This window comes from Oncorhynchus clarkii, chromosome 5 (assembly GCF_045791955.1).
Source record: "Oncorhynchus clarkii lewisi isolate Uvic-CL-2024 chromosome 5, UVic_Ocla_1.0, whole genome shotgun sequence".
Lineage (NCBI taxonomy): Eukaryota > Metazoa > Chordata > Actinopteri > Salmoniformes > Salmonidae > Oncorhynchus > Oncorhynchus clarkii.
In genome coordinates, this window is record NC_092151.1 from 14,953,150 (window position 1) to 14,974,641 (window position 21,492).

The window sequence follows — 21,492 nt, forward strand, 5'->3', positions numbered from 1 at the left end:
CTACAGCGCACAATATTTTACATCTAGCAGGTTTTTAAAGCTGCACCATGCAGAAGTCCTCTTTGCATTCACATTGCTATGTTTATAAAGGAACCAAGATGTTTTTCCAACATTCACTCAAGCAGGCTGGGTTTTAACAAAGTGCAGGACAAGCCCTTCCATCAGAATGTGTTATCGGACAGCTAGATATACCTACTTACATTTTGGAAGCTAATAGATTGCATTCAGTTAAAATATGAGACATAAATTGTAATTTGTTTGGTAACAGAATAAATAGCAATAGAATAACTGCAGAATCAATCAAAATTGTACACCCAAGGTAGGCTACTGCTCCTTTAAGAGCTAGAATATATGTTTATACCCTATGGTTGTTTATACAACCTTATGCTTTGATTCTCACCAAATATAGCCTTCTCACACTATTCAAACCCCACAATCATAAGCCGTTTATGAAGCTCTTAGCCTATAGATCACATATACAGTACCAGTCAAAAGTGTGGACACACCTACTCATTCAAGGGTTTATTGCAATATACAATGTAGAAAATGTAAAAAGAAAGAAAAACCATTGAATAAGTAGGTGGGTCCAAACTTGTGACTGGTACTGTATATAGATCACATATATTGCAAACAAATAATCTGAACTAAAAATGTCTGTGCGTCCTTGACAATCGTTAATCAATACCCAATTTTTTTCCCTTCTTCTCTTTTGTGTCACCAATGTGAGTGTTTATGGCAGGGGAAATGGTGTTGCAGTAGTCTAGTGTGAGGTACAGGAATAATGACAATCGAACCTGGAGAGCTTTGAGTTTACATTGTCCTAAAAAAGTGAACCAGAACATGGAATTCAAGCGAACCGAAATGTGCGTACCGTACGTCAGCTACAAACTGACAGAAATGTCCGTACGTCAGCTACAAACTGACAGAAATGTCCGTACGTCAGCTACAAACTGACAGAAATGTCCGTACGTCAGCTACAAACTGACAGAAATGTCCGTACGTCAGCTACAAACTGGCAGAAATGTCCGTACGTCAGCTACAAACTGGCAGAAATGTCCGTACGTCAGCTACAAACTGACAGAAATGTCCGTACATCAGCTACAAACTGGCAGAAATGTCCGTACGTCAGCTACAGATAGAAATGTCCATACGTCAGCTACATGGCAGGAAAATGAATGAGAGGTGAAAAATGAGATGACCCCTTGTCCTTCTTGTCTCTTATTCTGAAAAGGTGCCACTTTATTAGCCATCTTTCCTCTTGTTTATGGACTTTAGGGCCTTTTCTGTATTGATATAAATACTGTCAGTAGATCTAACAGTAGCTGAGAGCAGAGATTCATATATCATCTGATCCAGGGAGATAAACACTAGGCCCTATGGTAGTAGTAGCTCTGTATGGCGTGAACCACTGTTGTTTGGTGGTGGAGAGAGAGAAAGACAGAGAGGTGGGGGAGGAAGAGAGGGAGACAGAAAGAGAGAGAAGAGAGAGAGAGAGCCTCTAAAGCTCTTCAGATAGAGACACTCAAAGCACATACAGCCCCAGATCAGCCAAGTACTTCAGCACTGCTTAAGTGTGAGCAAGCACTGATGATGATATGAGTAAATGACCTTAAGCACATTGTAGAGAAGAGAGTACTACTAGCCAATCTCTCCGTCACTCCCTATACAATCCTCCTCTGTTCATTCAGCTCACACTGTCAGTGCTGAGAGAGATAAGGACTAGGGAGAGATAGTGGGCATCAGCTGGGAATCCTTCCACATATGAGATGATCTGAGTGGGCAGGACTGGCCAGGAGAAATCCCTGCTGTGGTCTAGCCTCCAGACGGCCGGTTGCAACAGGAGAGGACGAGGACATAAGGAAGTGGGTCAGGCTAAGCCCGATGTACTCAAGCAGAAAGCCCACACACTTCCTAGAGGGGCTAAAAGCAACCAACCGCCGCGCTGCCTGATGGGATGACTAGTGTGTGTGCGTGGTTGTGTGTCATACTGTGTGACACAGGTGTCTGAGAGATTGGTGAGCGGTCACAGGGCTGCCGTGGGGTTGGGAAAGGAAGAGAGGAGGGAGAGAGCTCACACACCCTTCTCTGCTTACTATTTCAACTAATATTCAGAAATGGATTAGTGGAGGAAGGAATACCCCTTTTCACCCCTCCCCTCCCCCGACATGCCTAAACAGGGAGCCCTAAAGTTCCACATTCCCCACATGCCTTGTCCCATCCCCTAGTCAGCCTAAGCCAGTGCTATGTCTGCTCCCCTCCCCTCCTCTCTGGCTACAGAAACATTTCACATAATATGAGGTTTAGAGTCTTTTACACTACACCACATTACACTACACACACCGACTCCTGCAGGATGTACCCGGATCCACAAGGGGGCTTAGCCCCGTCATTTGAAACTTGCTCCCCTTCGGTTTTCATTTTGGATTCCCAAAAAGTGACAGGTTCCTGCTAAATCTCCACTAAGTCAGCACAATCGACAGAGCGCTGTGTGTGCAGTGGGGCTATGGAAAACCACTGGGGTGCAGGGTTTCCGTTAGCCGGTGATTACCTGCTTTTGGACGATAACATTTATGAAAAGCTGATGAATAAAATTATAGCCGGCCAAATTGTCCAGGCCTGCCACGCTGGTGAGCATAGCGAGAGAGGAGCCTTGGCCTAAGTTACTGTTGATCGCAAAGATTGAGGCCTTTTTCATTTAAGTAAAACTAAAGTTAGAGTACGCCTATAGTGAAAAGCCTACATTTAGTCGTACTTTGCAACCTATAGGACACCCGGCTGTGGTAGTAAAAAAATGTATTGGTTGCATTGGTGCAGGTTGCACATTCATTCACCTCACTGAAAACGTCCTATTTTGTTTAGGAGGCTAAAACCATGATTTGGTCAAACAGTAAAGTACATTATCCTCATGATTCCGGAAATGAAAGTGTCTGCCTGCCTGCCCCTGTACCTGTTTCACTGGGGCCTGCTGCTGTGTCGAGCAATCCACTTTCTCTCTCCTTTCAAATGCTCCCGGAGAAAGACGTGCTCTGATTGTATACCACTTTTTTATCCAATTGCTGGAAAAACACAGCTATCCTGTTGTCACAGATGGAGAGGATGTTCTCAGCTTTCTGTAGGTAAATGTTTTATTTTTCAACTCTATGAGCTCAATAGCAACTATTTCACAAAGATATTTAATATGGCTTGGAGATACAGAGCATGCGAAATGAGCATTGGTCATTGCGGGTGCTTAGGCCTCATTAGACGGTAGGCTACAACTGCAAAAAAAATAAGGAAATGAAATGTACTGTTCGATTAATACACGGCTACTATGAGTGGGTATTATCTTGAGAGTTAGTGATCTATCTTTAGAGTAGTTGACCATTGGCAGTACAATGGCCTTACTGAAGAGCTCAGTGACTTTCAACATGGCACCGTCAGTTCGTCAAATTTCTGCCCTGCTAGAGCTGCCCCGGTCAACTGTAAGTGCTGTTATTGTGAAGTGGAGACATCTAGGAGCAATAATGGCTCAGCCGTGAAGTGGTAAGCCACACAAGCTCACAGAACGGGACCACTGAGTGATGACGCAAGCACGTAGCACTGACGTTGGAAGCAATGTCAGCACAAGAACTGTTCGTCGGGAGCTTCATGAAATGGGTTTTCCATGGCCGAGCCCCCGCACACAAGACTAATATCACCATGCGCATTGCCAAGGGGCGGCAGGTAGCCTAGTGGTTAGAGCGTTGGGCCAGTAACCAAAAGGTTGCTAGGTCGAATACCCAAGCTGGCAAGGTAAAAATCTGTCGATCTGCCCACTGTTCCTTGGCCGTCATCGTAAATAAGAATTTGTTGCCTAGTTAAATAAAGGTTAAATTTAAAAAATGAAATAACATTTACTTAACACCATTTCTCAGTAGTCTACTACGCTTTTTAATAAAGCACTGTGACTTACTTTACAGGACTAATCATTTTTTCTATTGCTCGATGCAATAAAAGTGGTGCAACCAAATTATGATCTCGTGCCCCAGTGCAACCAGGGGAGTCTGTTAGTCTGAAGCCGGGCTACAAGGGGAATGTCTGTATGGAAAAGTTGTGATATTGTAGTGGACTAAGATGACGCAGCCAAAGCAGGCTATTGAGCATCCTACCTCCCTATTGAGCATCCTACCTCCCTATTGAGCATCCTACCTCCCTATTGAGCATCCTACCTCAATAGGGAGTTGCTCAATAGCCTGCTTTGGCTGCGTCATCTTAGTCCACTACAATATCACAACTTTTTTCGACAATTTTGTAATTTAAAACGTTTTTTAATAAAAATTTTTTTTTATTGTATTACATTATTATTGTAGGCATATTTATTAATCCAAACCATTTCTTTAAACGTGCATTGTTGAATTATTTTGAGACATTTTCCTTAGCTAAATTAAGTTTGATCTGTCTTTTCAATAGTGTGCTCCGTATTTAGTTTAAGATAGGTTCTAAGTAGGCCCGTTGTAAAATGGTTCTAAGTAGGCCCGTTGTAAAATGGTTCTAAGTAGACCGTTGTAAAATGGTTCTAAGTAGGCCCGTTGTAAAATGGTTCTAAGTAGACCGTTGTAAAATGGTTCTAAGTAGGCCCGTTGTAAAATGGTTCTAAGTAGGCCCGTTGTAAAATGGTTCTAAGTAGGCCCGTTGTAAAATGGTTCTAAGTAGGCCCGTTGTAAAATGGTTCTAAGTAGGCCCGTTGTAAAATGGTTCTAAGTAGGCCCGTTGTAAAATGGTTCTACGTGGCCCGTTGTAAAATGGTTCTACGTAGACCGCTGAAAATGGTTCTACGTAGACCGTTGTAAAATGGTTCTACGTAGACCGTTGTAAAATGGTTCTACGTAGACCGTTGTAAAATGGTTCTACGTAGACCGTTGTAAAATGGTTCTACGTAGACCGTTGTAAAATGGTTATAAGTAGGCCAGTTGTAAAATGGTTATAAGTAGGCCCATTGTAAAATAAATATCAATAGAAAATTTAAAGAAAGAAATAAAATGTTATTTGTTGCCTAGACTTTACTGCAAATGACACTCAAGTCTTGGTAATACACTAATATTGCAGTTAGCCATGAGAGCCTTCATAATAGATTGCTTGTGACCACCCACACACTACTACACTTGGGAGGAAAAAAAACATCTTAAAGCATAAATGAAACAAACAGGCATTCTATTTTTGCTCTATTATAGTGGCCACTATAGTAGACATTGATCAAGTGAACAAGGCTACATGTGTGTAAAAATAGCATTCACGGAGTAAAAATAATTAATAATAATCCCCCCCTCACTCACACGTGTTACTGTCAATTTCAACACAACAAAAGCAATATCTTTGGGCTACACGGCACATTGTTATATTGTACACTTTCTGCCTGTGGACATCTGTTCTACAATATGCCAGCAGATTATGATACCCTTGTGTTGGCATAATTTATCTCTTTCAGGCAGAGTACACCTGGCATACCCTTTTTTATCCACTGTATTGAAAAAGTGAGAAAGAGGGAAGTGTGTGGTGTTCCTTTCACCTCTATAGTGGCATCCAGTTTAAGCCAGGCCCAGCTCCAGCTCCACTTAATCCCTGAATCCACTTGTTTAACAAGCAACACCTCATTTTAACCTAATTCTCTCATTCTGAAAATTAACCACATACTGTAGAGAGAAAACATTAGTTTGTTAGCTAGTTAACATTTCACACAGATTTCCAGGTTCCAGTAAGCAACTAACACGTTATAACTTGAGGGATGGCAGGTTAACGTATACTCACCCCATTCCGTACAAATGTGCGCAACCGCGACATTCAAACGAGGCTACAAAGAAAACTAATGGGACTGTAGTGACTGTGTTGACTTCAAAATCCAAAATCTGTGGTGTGAACTACATTTCTATTCAAGCGTTGATCGACATGGTAATGGCTCTATAGTATTGGAGAAAAGTTGAAAAAAACGGACCCTCCGTCACGTGTCATGCTTTACGCGCGCTGTACGTTACGGCAACTATTTCTGTCTTACAATCTCTCTCCACCAGGTGTAGCACCTCGCTCATAGTTTAAAAACAAGAAAGGGACAGTGACGGGGTAAGGGGGGATACTTAGTCATTTTTTGCATCGTCACTGCAAGTGATCATGAATTTCAAAAGACAATGTTTACTTCTGAAGATCACTTTAGCACCGCCCTAAAAACCTGATTCAAATTCGACACAAACCTTCAAATAGGTATGCAATGACACATTATATAAACTCTTGTTTTATTTACATTTTAGAGGCGATAAGTTGATAAATTGGACAGATCGAGTGAAAAAAAGCAGTTTTCCCACACGAAATCTCTCCTTCTCACTATCACACATTAGTTTCACTTCCACACCCGCCATTTTTAAAAAGATCCGACGGAGCTCATTGCCTTCTTGAATTATGCAGAAACGGGCTGCGTGGAGGTCATGTCATTAATTTTGTTGGAAAGATGAGAAATTGTGCTTTACAATGGTATTGACATTACAGTTGATCTGGAAGTATTATGTTTTTGGGGTGCTAAAATAAGGTCAATTGGACCAAGGCGATGTACAAACGTGAGTGAGTTTACGTTACCTTAGCGAATTGGTTAGGTTACTAACGTTAGGTTATTAACATCAGATTAGCTTTTTTTTTTTTTACTTTATTAGCCAGCTAATTTTCACACCATAAACTCAATTATTTGAACAGTTAAGTTGGCTAGTGTTGCATAACATTTCTCTGGCTAACTAACAGAGAATTCGATCCAGCTAGCAAGATATGCCCAACAACTTGTTCCACCACACTCTCTCAGTCACCTAAACTTTAAGCATTTTACGTGAAGCTGATTGAGAGAATGCCAAGATTGTGCAAAGCTGTCATCAAGGCAAAGTGTGGCTACTTTGAAGAACACAAAATATATTTTGATTTGTTTAATAATTTCTTGGTTACTACATGATTCCATATGTGTTATTTCATAGTTGTTATGTCTTCACTATTATTCTACAATGTAGAAAATAGTAAAAATAAAGAAAAACCCTTGAATGAGTAGGTGTTCAAACTTTTGACTGGTAATGTACACTGCTCAAAAAAATAAAGGGAACACTTAAACAACACAATGTAACTCCAAGTCAATCACACTTCTGTGAAATCAAACTGTCCACTTAGGAAGCAACACTGATTGACAAATTTCACATGCTGTTGTGCAAATGGAATAGACAACAGGTGGAAATTATAGGCAATTAGCAAGACACCCCTGATAAAGGAGTGGTTCTGCAGGTGGTGACACAGACCACTTCTCAGTTCCTATGCTTCCTGGCTGATGTTTTGGTCACTTTTGAATGCGGTGCTTTCACTCTAGTGGTAGCATGAGACGGAGTCTACAACCCACACAAGTGACTTAGGTAGTGCAGCTCATCCAGGATGGCACATCAATGCGAGCTGTGGCAAGAAGGTTTGCTGTGTCTGTCAGCGTAGTGTCCAGAGCATTGAGGGGCTATCAGGAGACAGGCCAGTTTATCAGGAGGCATGGAGGAGGCAAAAGGAGGGCAACAACCAAGCAGCAGGACCGCTACCTCCGCCTTTGTGCAAGGAGGAGCACTGCCAGAGCAGTGCAAAATGACCTCCAGCAGGCCACAAATGTGCATGTGTCTGCTCAAACGGTCAGAAACAGAAACAGACTCCATGAGGGTGGTATGAGGGCCCGACGTCCACAGGTGGGGGTTGTGCTTACAGCCCAACACTGTGCAGGACGTTTGGCATTTGCCAGAAAACACCAAGATTGGCAAATTCACCACTGGTGCCCTGTGCTCTTCACAGATGAAAGCAGGTTCACACTGAGCACGTGACAGACGTGACAGTCTGGAGACGCCATGGAGAACGTTCTGCTGCCTGCAACATCCTCCAGCATGACCGGTTTTGCGGTGGGTCAGTCATGGTGCGGGGTGGCATTTCTTTGGGGGGCCGCACAGCCCTCCATGTGCTCGCCAGAGGTAGCCTGACTGCCATTAGGTACCGAGATGAGATCCTCAGACCCCTTGTGAGACGATATGCTGGTGCTGTTGGCCCTGGGTTCCTCCTAATGCAAGACAATGCTAGACCTCATGTGGCTGGAGTGTGTCAGCAGTTCCTGCAAGAGGAAGGCATTGATGCTATGGACTGGCCCGCTCGTTCCCCACACCTGAATCCAATTGAGCACATCTGGGACATCATGTCTCGCTCCATCCACCAACGCCACATTGCACCACAGACTGTCCAGGAGTTGGCGGATGCTTTAGTCCAGGTCTGGGAGGAGATCCCTCAGGAGACCATCCGCCACCTCATCAGGAGCATGCCCAGGCGTTGTAGGGAGGTCATACAGGCATGTGGAGGCCACACACACTACTGAGCCTCATTTTGACTTGTTTTAAGGACATTACATCAAAGTTGGATCAGCCTGTAGTGTGGTTTTCCACTTTAATTTTAAGTGTGACTCCAAATCCAGACCTCCATGGGTTGATACATTTGATTTCCATTGATAATTTTTGTGTGATTTTGTTGTCAGCACATTCAACTATGTAAAGAAAAAAGTATTTAATACGAATATTTCATTCATTCAGATCTAGGATGTGTTATTTTAGTGTTCCCTTTTTTTTTTGAACAGTGTATATACATTTTAAATATTAATATAGTGTACACCTAAGCCAATAGGCCTATGTATGCAATGCCCTGATGCATTTAATCCTCAAATCTCTGACAGCTGAACAGTGAGGTGGACAATTATTGTTTTAGGAAAGTAAAAAACAATGAAACAATAGGCTGAGGTTTTGCATTTGCTACTGATCAAAACAAGGAATAGTAATTAGTTATAGGCTGTTTTTAAGGACACGTAAACGTTAAAAAAAACAATCTAGCTGGTTGGTTTTGATAAAAATCTTGCTTTAGTGTGTAGGGCGCTGTCCACGGTGCTGATATTTCACACCAACCTGTCAATTGTTGGTCAAAAGCATGAGCTTTTGTTGCTGGTGGTAAAGCGTGATGCATTGGAATTCTTTTGAATTCTGCTTGTAAGAACCCAAATGATGTATCTTTTGTACTTATCGGTATGTTTCGGTATGTTTCATCATAGAAATAGATCTATTATGGTAGCCAATTATTCTTGGTAGCCAATTGGTTTTTGTGGTAGGTAATGGAACTATCCTTATTGGAAACGTGTTTATGATAGGCTGACATTGCTTCATTGATTACGTGGGGTGAATTTGATTCACAGAAGTGTATTGTGCCATATCACAACGTGTTGCTGAACTCATGAGCGGCATGATTTTCCTGAAGTGGGCCTATAGGTCTATTTATTTGGCAAGACAGCTGTGCATGACTGCATCTCACTGTAGTAGGCTGTAGGCTACATCTCACAGTAGTAGGCTGTAGGCTACATCTTACAGTAGTAGGCTGTAGACTGTTTTGGTTATTTGGATCTCCATTCACCTTATGTTTACTGTGTTTGTTTACTGTTAATGTAACTAGCCTAAATATAGATTGTGTGCCTTTATCGAGCTGATATTTTGTTGACTAGGCCTACTATTTGGTAGCTTTGTTTTGTTCTGTTCACATTAATTTGTTCGCATTCACAGTTGTGTCGGTATTCTAAGCCAAACTGCTATTCAGTAACCAATGACCCCGGAGTCTGTCACGCCCTGACCTGAGAGAGCCTTTGGCCGGGTATGGTTCTCAATCAGGGACAGCTGTCGATCGTTGTCTCTGATTGGGAATCATACTTAGGTAGCCCTTTCACAGCTGTCCTTCAGTGTGGGTAGTTGACTTTTGTTAAGGACACTGTAGCTCTGTAAGCTTCACGGTTGTTTCTTCGTTTGTTGTGTTGTTGGTGACATTTTAAATAAAAGGAAAATGTACGCTCACAACGCTGCACTTTGGTCCACTTCTTTCAACGGCCGTGACAGAGTCTCAACATTTTAATCTTGTTTACTGTGGTATTGCATGATTTAATCAAAATTCAATAATTCCAATGCAAGAACCTCAACAATAGTTTTACTCCCTCCCTAAATTCAATTGCCCCCTTACCTCCGCATGCTTCAGTTCGGCTGGCGCCTAGACGAACGCGTGTGCTCACATACTCCCTTAAAGTTGGGTGGCAGGGTAGCCTAGTGGTTAGAGCGTTGGACTAGTAACCGGAAGGTTTCAAGTTCAAACCCCCGAGCTGACAAGGTACAAATCTGTCGTTCTGCCCCTGAACAGGCCATCATTGAAAATAAGAATTTGTTCTTAACTGACTTGCCTGGTTAAATAAAGGTACATTTAAAAATTTAAAAAAGACCTTGCTTGAAAAATGAGAAAAGATCTAAGACAACTCATTTTACATCTAACTAAGATAGTATTTGGTGCAGTATTTGGTGCAGTATTTCTTAAGTGAAAAAATTTGCATAAAACGAGTCGTCCATCATTGAATGTCAACAAACACTTCATTGAATAATCACTACTGTTGACCAATGACTGACATAGGGGCGTAGACTTTGGCTACCGAACTTCACGTTGCCTCGAGAAAATACCTGGTGTTCATGAACAGCAGAGAAAAAACCCGGTGTTCATGAACAGCAGAGAAAAAACCCGGTGTTCATGAACAGCAGAGAAAAAACCCGGTGTTCATGAACAGCAGAGAAAAAACCCGGTGTTCATGAACAGCAGAGAAAAAAACCTGGTGTTCATGAACAGCAGAGAAAAAAACCTGGTGTTCATGAACAGCACAGAAAAAAACCTGGTGTTCATGAACAGCAGAGAAAAAAAAGAGAGAAAAAAAAAAAACTCTTGCCAAGGACCAAAATGAACAAAAACGTCACAAAATATCGTCATAATATACGCATGAACTGTTCCGAATGGGAGGCATGCAGAGCTTTAAGTCACTCTATCCTGGTGCCAGGTCTGCTACAGGACAATAAAGTGGGTGTGTGTGTATGTGCACGTACATTGAGTGTACAAAACGTTAAGAACACCTGCTCTTTCCATGACAGACTGACCAGGTGAATCCAGGTGAAAGCTTTGAACCCTTATTGATGTCACTTGTTAAATCAATACAGGGCAGCAGGTAGCCTAGTCGTTAAGAGCGTTGGGCAAGTAATCAAAAGGTTCCTAGCTCGAATCGCTGAGTCGACTAGGTGAAAAATCTGTCGATGTGCCGTTGAGCAAGGCACTTAACCCTAATTGCTCCGGATAATAGCATCTGTAAAATGACAAAAAAAAAGTCCAATCAAATCATTAGATGAAGGGGAGACAGGTTAAAATAAGGATTTTAAAGCATTGAGACATGGAGTAAGACATGGAGTGTATGTGTGCCATTTGGAAGATGAATGGGCAAGACAAAATATTAAAGTGCCTCTAAACGGGGTGTGGTAGTAGGTGCCAGGCACACCGGTTTGTGTCAAGAACTGCAACGCTGCAGGGTTTTTCCTGCTCAACAGTTTCCCGTGTGTATCAGGAGTGGTCCACCACCCAAAGGACATCTCGCACAACCGAGGTAAGCATTGTAGTCAACATCGGCCAGCATCGCTGTGGAACACTTAACGTTGTAGTAGGGCTAAATCAATATCAATAATTAGGTAATTACATCCCTCAATAACGATATAAAAACGTATAGATTCATTTTCGATAATGTCAACATAGAATAATTAGGTACAGCAGTCCATTTCACCTCTGACGCAGCAGGAACGTGCGGAGAAGTGACAATATGCACTAAAAACCATTTAAAACCTCGAGTGATGGAGTAGCCACTGTTAACCACGAAAAATGAGTGATGTAGGCGAAAAGTGGCAGTGATAGCCATGGAGAAGGAGCCGCTTCCAACTAATAAATTATTGATAAAAAGGGTTAAACTGTTTCAGTCATTTGGAAGTGGTTTGGCTTCTTGAAGTCCGACAAAGAGCAGAGCAATGTTCGATGCAAATTGTGCCATCGACAGGTGGCTAAGAAGTCTGGTAATACGACAGACCTTTTTCAAAATCTGAAGCAAAATCACTCTTTGGAACATGCAGGAAGTTTGAGATTGCGCCACGGAATTGATAAACGCCCCTCAAGCTCCAGCCAATCTAGGGATGTTTTTCCAAAGCAGTCAACACTGACATCGCTTATGCCATACAAGCAAACATCAAAAAGACGTCACAAATGCTAATATGCATTGCTAAGGACATGCTACCAATTAGCACAGTCAAAAAGGAAGGTTTCAAGAGGGTTATCAATTTCATTGACCCCAGGTACATGCTCCCTGGCTGCAAACATGGAACAATTTTCCTTCAAGTATAATTTGATGTGTAACTCACATCATTAAAAAAAAAATGTAACCTTTATTTAACTAGTTAATTAGCAAGTCAATTAAGAACAACTTCTTATTTACAATGACGGCCTATCGGGGAACAGTGGGTTAACTGCCTTGTTCAGGGGTAGAATGACACATTCTGGCCCAACGCTCTAACCAGTTTGTTCAGGCATTATTGAATTTGAAGCAGATATGCAACTTTTAAACATTATTTGATTAATATTGTGATGATTATCGTTATCGAATGAAAAAAATATATAGATATCGTAATAATTTATCTACCATATCGCCCAGCCCTACGTTGTAGATTCCAAGGCCCCGGCGAATTGAGGCTGTTCTAAGGGCAAAGGGGGGTGCAACTCATAGTCAGAGTATGTGCGCACTCAATGTGGACCCAAACCAAGTAAATGACTGATTATCCAAAGACAGAGAGGTGAAGGTCAAAAGTGATAGAGATGGTAACATTTCCTGAGCAAAAAGCACAAAGTGAATTAGTGGTTATGCACCTATATCAGCACTTGCAGCCAAGATATTTGCAGGCAGGGACCCACCGGTACTGCTGCGTGGGTCAGCTTTGGTTGCAGTGAGGCTTATAGTGACTGTCTAACTACTGTACTAGCTAGCGGGTTTTCAGATCTCCCACCAGTCTGTCTGACACAGACTACTACTCACACACTGCTGAGCCCCAATTAGCCTCATCACCACAGCTGAGGTGATTGCACAGGCCACGATGGGCACACACACACACACACACACACACACACACACACACACACACACACACACAAACAAACTGGGGTCCTCAGACACTCTTTACCACCTGTCAGGTTAAACGCAGCAGCAAAGTTCATTAGGCTTGATGGCGCACGCCGTGTTTTCAAAACATGTCATTGCGCCACTCTGTGCTATGTAATTACACCATGGACTCAACCACCTCAATCATGGAGCCTCTTCTCTCCATGCAAGCCTAGCAGCACACCTGGGTCTCTAGGTTCACACACTGCTAACTGGCTGAGCCGAAGAGACAGTGATTACGAAGCTAAATAAATAGGGCTAATATGGCTAACGCTAAATATTGTAAATGTTGCTGCTACCTTTCACATAGCACAGATTGACAAGGCCACCGACTAGTAGTTTGAGACTCCCCAAACAAAACTGACCAAGAACAAGCGAAATCAATGGTTTTCAGTTTATATTTTTTGGAATAGCCTAACCAAAATTTAAACCAAAAAACATTTTCTGAAGTTGGTGGATGTACAGATGGATGAAACAGTGAGACAACTCAGTGTTGAGAGCCTAGGCACATGCAGTCTAGTCTGGGCAGGCTGTAGAGAGCTGTGGCTAGTGGCCTCCTCTGGCTGGCTGGATCCACCCTAGACTTCAGCACAGCAAATGAGCACCTTCACAAAAGCCACACTACACAAAAAACCTAGGGAGGAATGTCCCCAGCGCTTCATTTCTGCCAGCACTTCTATTTTTCTTTACATAAAAGCTCTAAAACAGGATGGCTTTGACAGGCTGGTCTTTGAGAAGAAAAGAACACAAGAGCCAGGTTTGTCCATCCATCCCCAAAAAGGAAAATGCAAGCATGGATACATTTAGCACAAGAACAAATAGGCCTGCTGAGGTGCAATGGTGAAGTATTTTTCATTTGGCTTTATATTTAAGTCATTTAGCAGACATTTTTCCAAAGCAATTTACAGGAGCAATTAGGATTAAGTGCCTTGCTCAAGGTAACTTCAATTTTTAGTAGAATTTACCAAGAAAGGCTTGCTTAAGAGCCCTTCCCAAAAATGCAGTTCTAAAAAAAAGTATCTAAAAATAGTCAAACAATAAATAAAATACACAAGAATCAAGCTATATACAGTACCAGATCAATGTGCATTGAGTTTGTCTTGTGTTCAGTAGCGCCAAACTCTTGAAACATCATTTAACCATACACGTCACTGTAGTCGTCAAATGACAGCAATCCCTGTTGATGCGACCATGTGTGTTGGTTTACCTGGCTGTTCCTCATCTAGTTCTCCCTGTAAAGAGGACTCTGTATCTTCAGAAGAGCCTTGGCTCTTCCAGCTTAAGTTTCCCATCCAGGAGATCTGAAGTCCTCTGATCAGACACTTGGTCCAGGTCGTCCAGTTTGATTCAACTGTAAGCTTGTTCTGTCCAACCACTGTTTGCAGTCACCTCAATGGAATGTAGGCAACCTAGGCTAGATGATGATCACCAACCAATTTACAGAGTAAAAATAATTTCACAACTGTTGTTTACAGTGAAGCCACCGCTGTGTGATGAACTCCACAGTTCATTTAGAATGTGAATTGGCCAATCTTCTGTCTATGACTGTCAGTCATAATAATCAGTCACTGAACTTGCGTCCCATGACTCTGCTTGACTCAGACCACATAACATGGGCTGAAATATCAAAAATAGAACAGCCTTTACGATGAGCCGGATCAAAAGTTTCCTCCAATCACAAGAGGTTGAGGAATAATCTAGTTAAAGTCTTGAGAAATATGTCCGCAGTCACGTACTCTCGTCTCCTTCAGCAGTGTTTCTCAATAAACAAGTCAGGACAATCATCAGTCCATGACAGTCTGTATCAGTGACGTCCAGAGAAGGCTTGATTGAATATTGATTGACATTTAGACCACAGGGGTCGCAAGGACCGGGTCCATGATGTAAACACAGTGATCAAATCACTTGCCTTGCTACATCAGATGACAGAACACCCCGGAAAACCAGGATGTCACTGGAACAGGTACAAGGGTGGATGCTGGATGTTGCACAACCCGTGTGAGAAGTCACTTCAGTGCTAAAAGTTCCTGTACAAGAGTGGTTCCATAAAGAGAAGATGGTTGTGACTCCAGGAAACATTTATTATAGGGCTCCACAACTGACGCCAGAAATGCAACAGTGAGTGTGTCCTTCAGTAGCTACTAAAAAACATTTTGGCCATGAAAATGTTCTGTTGGAGAAAGACTGCTTTCCTACAATGTAGTCTTCAGCGCTGCATCGCTCTCCTCCATCCGTTTGTAACTCCATTCCCACCCGGCCTCCAGTCTCCGCCCTCTCAACACACTTGTGCGCTCCTAAACACATAATTACAGCCCATGTAGGCCTATAGAGTAAATGCAAGTCTCATTACAAGGGTGAGTAAAAATACTTCATTTCCACCAAACCTCAACATTGCAGCACCAGGGCTTATAGCTGAGGACCCTGGTAGTCAGCAAAATGTAGATGAACCCTGTGAGACACCTTATAGTCATAACCAGAGCTTCTAAATACATGACTCTGGTCATATCAATAACAGATACTCTGTATCCCGTTTGTTTGTAGAACACTAGAGATGGGAGAATACTGTCTGTGTCTGTCTATATAGTGCAGCAAAGAGGCAAAATATCTGTGATTGATTTTTTTAATGCAGTCAGCAGTCACTGTGCTACCTGCTCATCCAGATGACTTGTTGCCTGGTCTGTAAGGCGTGTGCGTGCGCGCGCACACACACACACACACACACACACACACACACACACACACACACACACACACACACACACACACACAGCTGGGGGTAAGGCAGGCAGAGTGGCTAAAATAAGGAACTGATGTTCCGCTAAGGCCGGCAGCTCCATTGGCTCTGTCCAATCAGGGAGAAGTCACTGAGCTAATTATAAAGCCTGGGGGGGGGGGGGGGGGGGGGGTGGATGATGTAGCAGACATATGAGCAATATGTCTGGAACATCAAATCGCAATAAACTCACATTTTCGATACATATAGAATCGCAGTACATATCATATCGGCACCTAAGAATCTATGGGGGAAATAGCCTGAAACAACCTACTCCTAGATAGAGTCAAACGAACAGTCGAGCCCAATGCTGCTCACCACCCCCACCTAGTCTGTGACAAACTGGACCCAAACTACAAGTCTCTTTATACGGTGAAGGATGTTCCCTTGCTGGCCTATTTCACTGTTCCCCTCCACCCCAGGGGTAGAAGTTGTTTAAATTTGACTAACAAAAAATATAGCCTTGAGAACAGCTGTCACAGCAACAAACATTTACAGGTTCAAAAAGGAAAAATCAACAGGCTGTCACACACACACACAATGATCCCCATTCATTCGAAAGCACTTCAAAACAGCATTGAGGACCCCTTTCCTTCATCAGTTTACCCTAGTGCTAAGGGTGCTAAGACAAGTTTTAAGTTTTATTGTCACGTGCACCAGTACAGTGCAATGCATTTCTTGCTCGCTCTTTGCCAACAATGCAGTACTGCATAAAAAAAAAAGTTGAGTACAACAAAAACACACAAGAAATATAAATAAGTAGAACACAACAAACACACACACACACTTAATTCTTCCTCCACCCAGTTAATTTTCTCACTGTCGGAGGAAAACACTAGGATGTGAGATTGGCTTCCTGCGGTTGTTAGCTTTTGGGCGACACCAGAGGCACAGCATTTGTTACTGTTGAAGCCGTCCTAGTGAATGGGTGGTGTGTGTGTGTGTAAGATTGGGTTGCAGTTAAGACAGCCACCCTCTGGATGCCATCCCTAGTGCCTTCAGCAGACAAAAACACAGAACATTTTCAAACAGGTGATAGTGTTTCTCCCCTGAGACAGCAGCAGCAGGACACTGTGACCATGGAGAAAACGGAGTGTGTTGATGTGGCCTGTGACATCAGTGCAAACACCAGTGACAACGAATCTGTCAGAACAATAATAGGCTAGATAGAAATGTACACTAGCACAGACGCACGCAGATCAGTAACACAGCCTACCTAGCCTAACTCAAATGTAAACAGCAAACTACCCCAGTGTCATATGTAAGCACACACTCTTCCTATCTGCTTCAGTTCAAGTACTGCCCTGTCTGTCAAGGAATTGGTTAAATGATCTACTCTTAACCATGAGACTGAGCTATCTGAAGTCTCCTTAGGGACCACACACCATAAACACTTCCTTTAAATTCTCTCTCTCTTAAACAAAACATATGCTTCGTTTACACCAGCTCTGCTACACACCCAGTCCCTATGCCACTGGTGTGCATCTGCCTCCATTGTTTCCGTGGTGCACATGCCAGGCCTAGTCCCGGTTTCCAGCATAGTCTGTTGCTCTTCCCTGGGGGGGGCATACAGTGTCTGGGATCGATGGGCACACGTGGAACAGAAAGTGACGCTCAAACAGGTGACCCGGTAAACACGAGCAGGTAGCAAAAGCCCAAGAGACCAGCCAGACAGCCCCCCACTTACGGCATTCACTCATAGGACAGAAAACAATTACTATACTTTATTTGTGGGCAAAATACGACCTTTAAAGTCACATCTCTCTCTCTGTGTGTGTGCACATCACGGCAGCTCAGCCAATCCATGGCTACTGCCATAACAACTAATTGACCAACAATCAGAAACTTTACCTCTGTTTGGAGTACTCTCTCTCCATGGACAACACTCACACCCCCGCCCAGTGAGCTGCAGGCATCACCGCCCAAGGTTGAGAGGCGAAACCCGGGGAGACAGCTGGAGGGGTGGAATACTAGTAGGGAAATAGTTTCAAAAGCGGTGTCAGACCCACCTCTGTTTACATCCCATTGCACTGAACACCGTGTGTATTGATATGCTTTATATTGCACAGTGTTAACGTTTTCATCCCAATGTGGATATACCGTCAATAGTGTGCCAGACTGCTCGAAAAGCAGATATGCCACGTTCACAATGGAAAGTCAATTTGACAACACATGGAGTGTGTGATATTACTCCGATTTGATTGAAACCCCAGTTACAGCTGGTGGGTTAATAAATTGAGTGCGCTAAAGTTACGGAGCCAGCTTGCAAGGTAATTGGCTACCACACGAGACACGCTTGCCAGCTGTGTGGTCCCACTGTTTTTATCATCCATCCAGGCAGCGGATAACTACCGTTTTCTTCAACGGGCTAAGCTAACCTTAGGTATGAAACATCTGAAAAGGAGAAAGGGTAAATTGATGAAGCTGATAACTAATGTTTACAGTCATTACTTCGACTACTTAGCCAAATATAAGATTGCTGCTTAAGATACGTAAGGTAAAGAGCTCGCACGGGCTAGCTGGAATGTTGGCTAACTAGCTAGCTTTTCTATGCCGCTATCCCGACTCACATCTTTAGCATGGAACACCCGTTTGTTCGACTGGATAACACAGAAGACCAATCTCCTACACACAAGCACGGCTAGCAAAAAGCTTGTCCTATGTGTGCCGGACAAAATTTGAAGACCCCTGAACGAGACTCTCAAACCGGGCCTACCCATCCCCAATGTGTGATATCCCAGTACCTGACTTTGTGCAGGGGTGTGATGAGGCCAGTCGGCTGGGCTGCTTACCTTGCTTACTCTCTATTTTCCCCGACATTTCGTAACCAGCAGTGATTTCACTCGCTGTAAAAAAATATATATATAAAAATTTTAAAAAAAAACTTAACTAGCCAGAAACCAACGCGTCTCCCTCGATTATTCCTGTATTCTTGGCTCACATGTGTCAGTAAGATGAATTCGTTGGAGGTACGAGACCAGATTTGTGGCACACACATCGATGTGTGAAACTGTTTCTGTCGGTCTCCAAGCAATTTTCACTGAGCGGAGAGTCCAACACAGGAGCGCTGCCTTGACCCCGCGCGTCCTCGGCATGATGCACAACTGCACCTCCTCGCGCATGGAATTAGCTACGTCATTTTTTCAACAAGAAGGATTTCAATGGAAAGTGCCCCTGTGGCAACAACCTGTGAAGCATTTTGGGCTATTTAGAGCTGACCAATACAATAAAACCGTTTATAACAATACTCCAACCAAATACAATAGGCGTACACATTTGTATTTAGGTTTATTTGAAATCTTTATAAAGTCAACCTTGGCTGTATATATAACTGTTGTCAGAGTGCCCTCTACTGGATATTTTGTAAGTCTAAGTATTATATATTATAAATCATAAAATATACTGTATGTGGTTGCTCAGTGTCTGTCAACCCTGGTGGTCCTAACACACAATCATATGCCTACTTAAAGGACATAATCCTGGTTTAGTGCATAAATTAAAGCACTCACAAAGCAGTCTCTGGCATATTATGAAGTAGTCAGTGTGAGGATGCTCTTATCTTCTTGTTCTGAATAATTTATATGACTGGCAGAGTGGATCTGTGTTCCATCCTGTCAGTGTTGAGTGATCTGGGTCATCCTTTACCCACCCGCTGATCTCCTGAGGGGCCAGGGATGAAGAATGGAGTGGAATCTTGGACCTCAAGCTGAGAGGTTGACATGGACATGACTCAAGCTTTTCTCCCAAATCTTCTGCATTTCTGGTATATCACTGTTGAGTTATAGTACATTGTCCTATCAATGTGTGGTGCCAATCGTAATTGCGGCAGATATATTTGCAATGTGAGAGGAGTGTACTAAGTCACAGGCAGCAGGTCTGCCTTCTGACTTTAGGTTTTGTGTGTGTGTGTGTGTGTGTGTGTGTGTGTGTGTGTGTGTGTGCGCACTGTGTTTGGAGTGCATTTCCAGGGGCTATGGTGAAATCCCAGAGAGGAAAAACGGAACAGTGAGTTCCTGAGCAGAGACTATCCTGTCAGGACAGGATAGCGCTCTGCTCATTGACAGAATGATTGTCTGCTAGTTAACTGCTTCCCTATGGGTGCCTCAACATACAGCACAGCCAATGCCTCTGCCAGTTTCTTCTATGTATTTCTAAGCTCCTGCTATTTACTCCATATCACTGAGTGATTAGTCATTCCATTCAATATTGTTCACATTATTTATTTTGATTGTCACCCACAGTGTTGTTCATTCGCTGCAGGTAAGATTTGTTTGATAGTGTCACCCACAATGTGATTTTTTATGTAGAGATGTTAGTGTACTTTGTAAAGTGGTGTGGCGTGTAGTAGATATGACCAACTTTGCCCAGGGACTTTATTAGGGAAGAGAGGAAAGAGGAAGTACAATATTGATGATGATATTTATATATATCAGTGTAGTCAACTCAAGGGTTGGTCACTGTATTAATAAGGGTATTTTCCACAGAGCATTACGGGTACTGTATTCCAGTGTTAGGTAATCCTGGTCCTGGTACATGATGCTACAGCCACATTTAATCCAAACCGTGACAATGTAACATACTTTGGCCTTTCCGCTTCTAGTGATCATCTGGTGGTGTTATGGTTTGTCGCCATTTTTGGTAGAATCAAAGATTGTACAGTCATGTTTCCAGTTTTCACCCTTTTGCTAGAACCAGAATAGAATAGCTACTGGCGAACACCTAGGGGCCACACTTTGACAACACACTCTTAGTGACAAAAAAACGACAGATGAAAAGCAAAGCACTGCCATTATTTTATTTTCCACCAAGCGGTGCTCAAGTTCTGCGTTAGATCCATCTATGTTTAGACCGGGACTGCACTGAGTCTCCATTGGAGGAGGACTGCACTGAGTCTCCATTGGAGGAGGACTGCACTGAGTCTCCATTGGAGGAGGACTGCACTGAGTCTCCATTGGAGGAGGACTGCACTGAGTCTCCATTGGAGGAGGACTGCACTGAGTCTCCATTGGAGGAGGACTGCACTGAGTCTCCATTGGAGAAGGACATTGTGCAAAATGTTGTATACTGTTACTATGGTAATAACATCTAATTAAACCTCTAACCCCCCCCCCCCCCCAAAGGAAGTAGTATTGTAAGAACTTTCTGATTATTCAAATGGAAAAGTGTAAATGGAATCCTTGGGAAGTCCTAACTCTGATATCATACCGTTGAAGTTTACAACGGTTAGGGTTTAGGGTCAGGACGTCCCAAGGATCCCGGATAGCACTAACCATATTCAAAGTGCCTGTTCTCACATAATGTGATAAATCAGACTATTATCCTGCTTTAACGAGACTGTGAGAAGTTTGGGTATGGTTTGTGGTCAGAGGTTTAAATTCGACTTTATGGATCAAATAATCGGTTAATCAGGGGTGATGTGGAAGTTCCAGAGATGGACTGGTTTTGGTTCTGACTGCGGGACTGACCTGTTCTGGATCTGTTTTACAGAAGGCCACCAGTAGATAACAAGTGGTTTTGTCTGGATCTCAGGAGCATAGTGAGCCTGTTTTTAGAATAGTAGGATGTTAGTACAGAGGGAGCAGAGAGACGTAGCCTAAGTTTGATCTCCACGATGGTGAGCGTAGTATGGAGAGCTTAAACCCAG

General features: G+C 42.9%; 1 protein-coding gene across 3 annotated transcripts in view; it reads right to left on the minus strand.

The window, feature by feature from the left end:
* LOC139408416 (Rap guanine nucleotide exchange factor (GEF) 1b) overlaps positions 1-18,914 on the minus strand; it is a 71,014-nt gene extending 52,100 nt beyond the window's left edge. The window contains exon 1 of one of the 3 annotated variants that reach the window (XM_071152264.1): positions 18,641-18,914. In XM_071152264.1, the coding sequence (XP_071008365.1) occupies positions 18,641-18,668 (28 nt within the window). In that variant the 5' untranslated portion in view covers positions 18,669-18,914. The remainder of the gene's footprint in view (positions 1-18,640) is intronic. The other 2 variants (XM_071152265.1, XM_071152266.1) reach the window with 2 other exon arrangements.
* Positions 18,915-21,492: the final 2,578 nt, after the last annotated feature.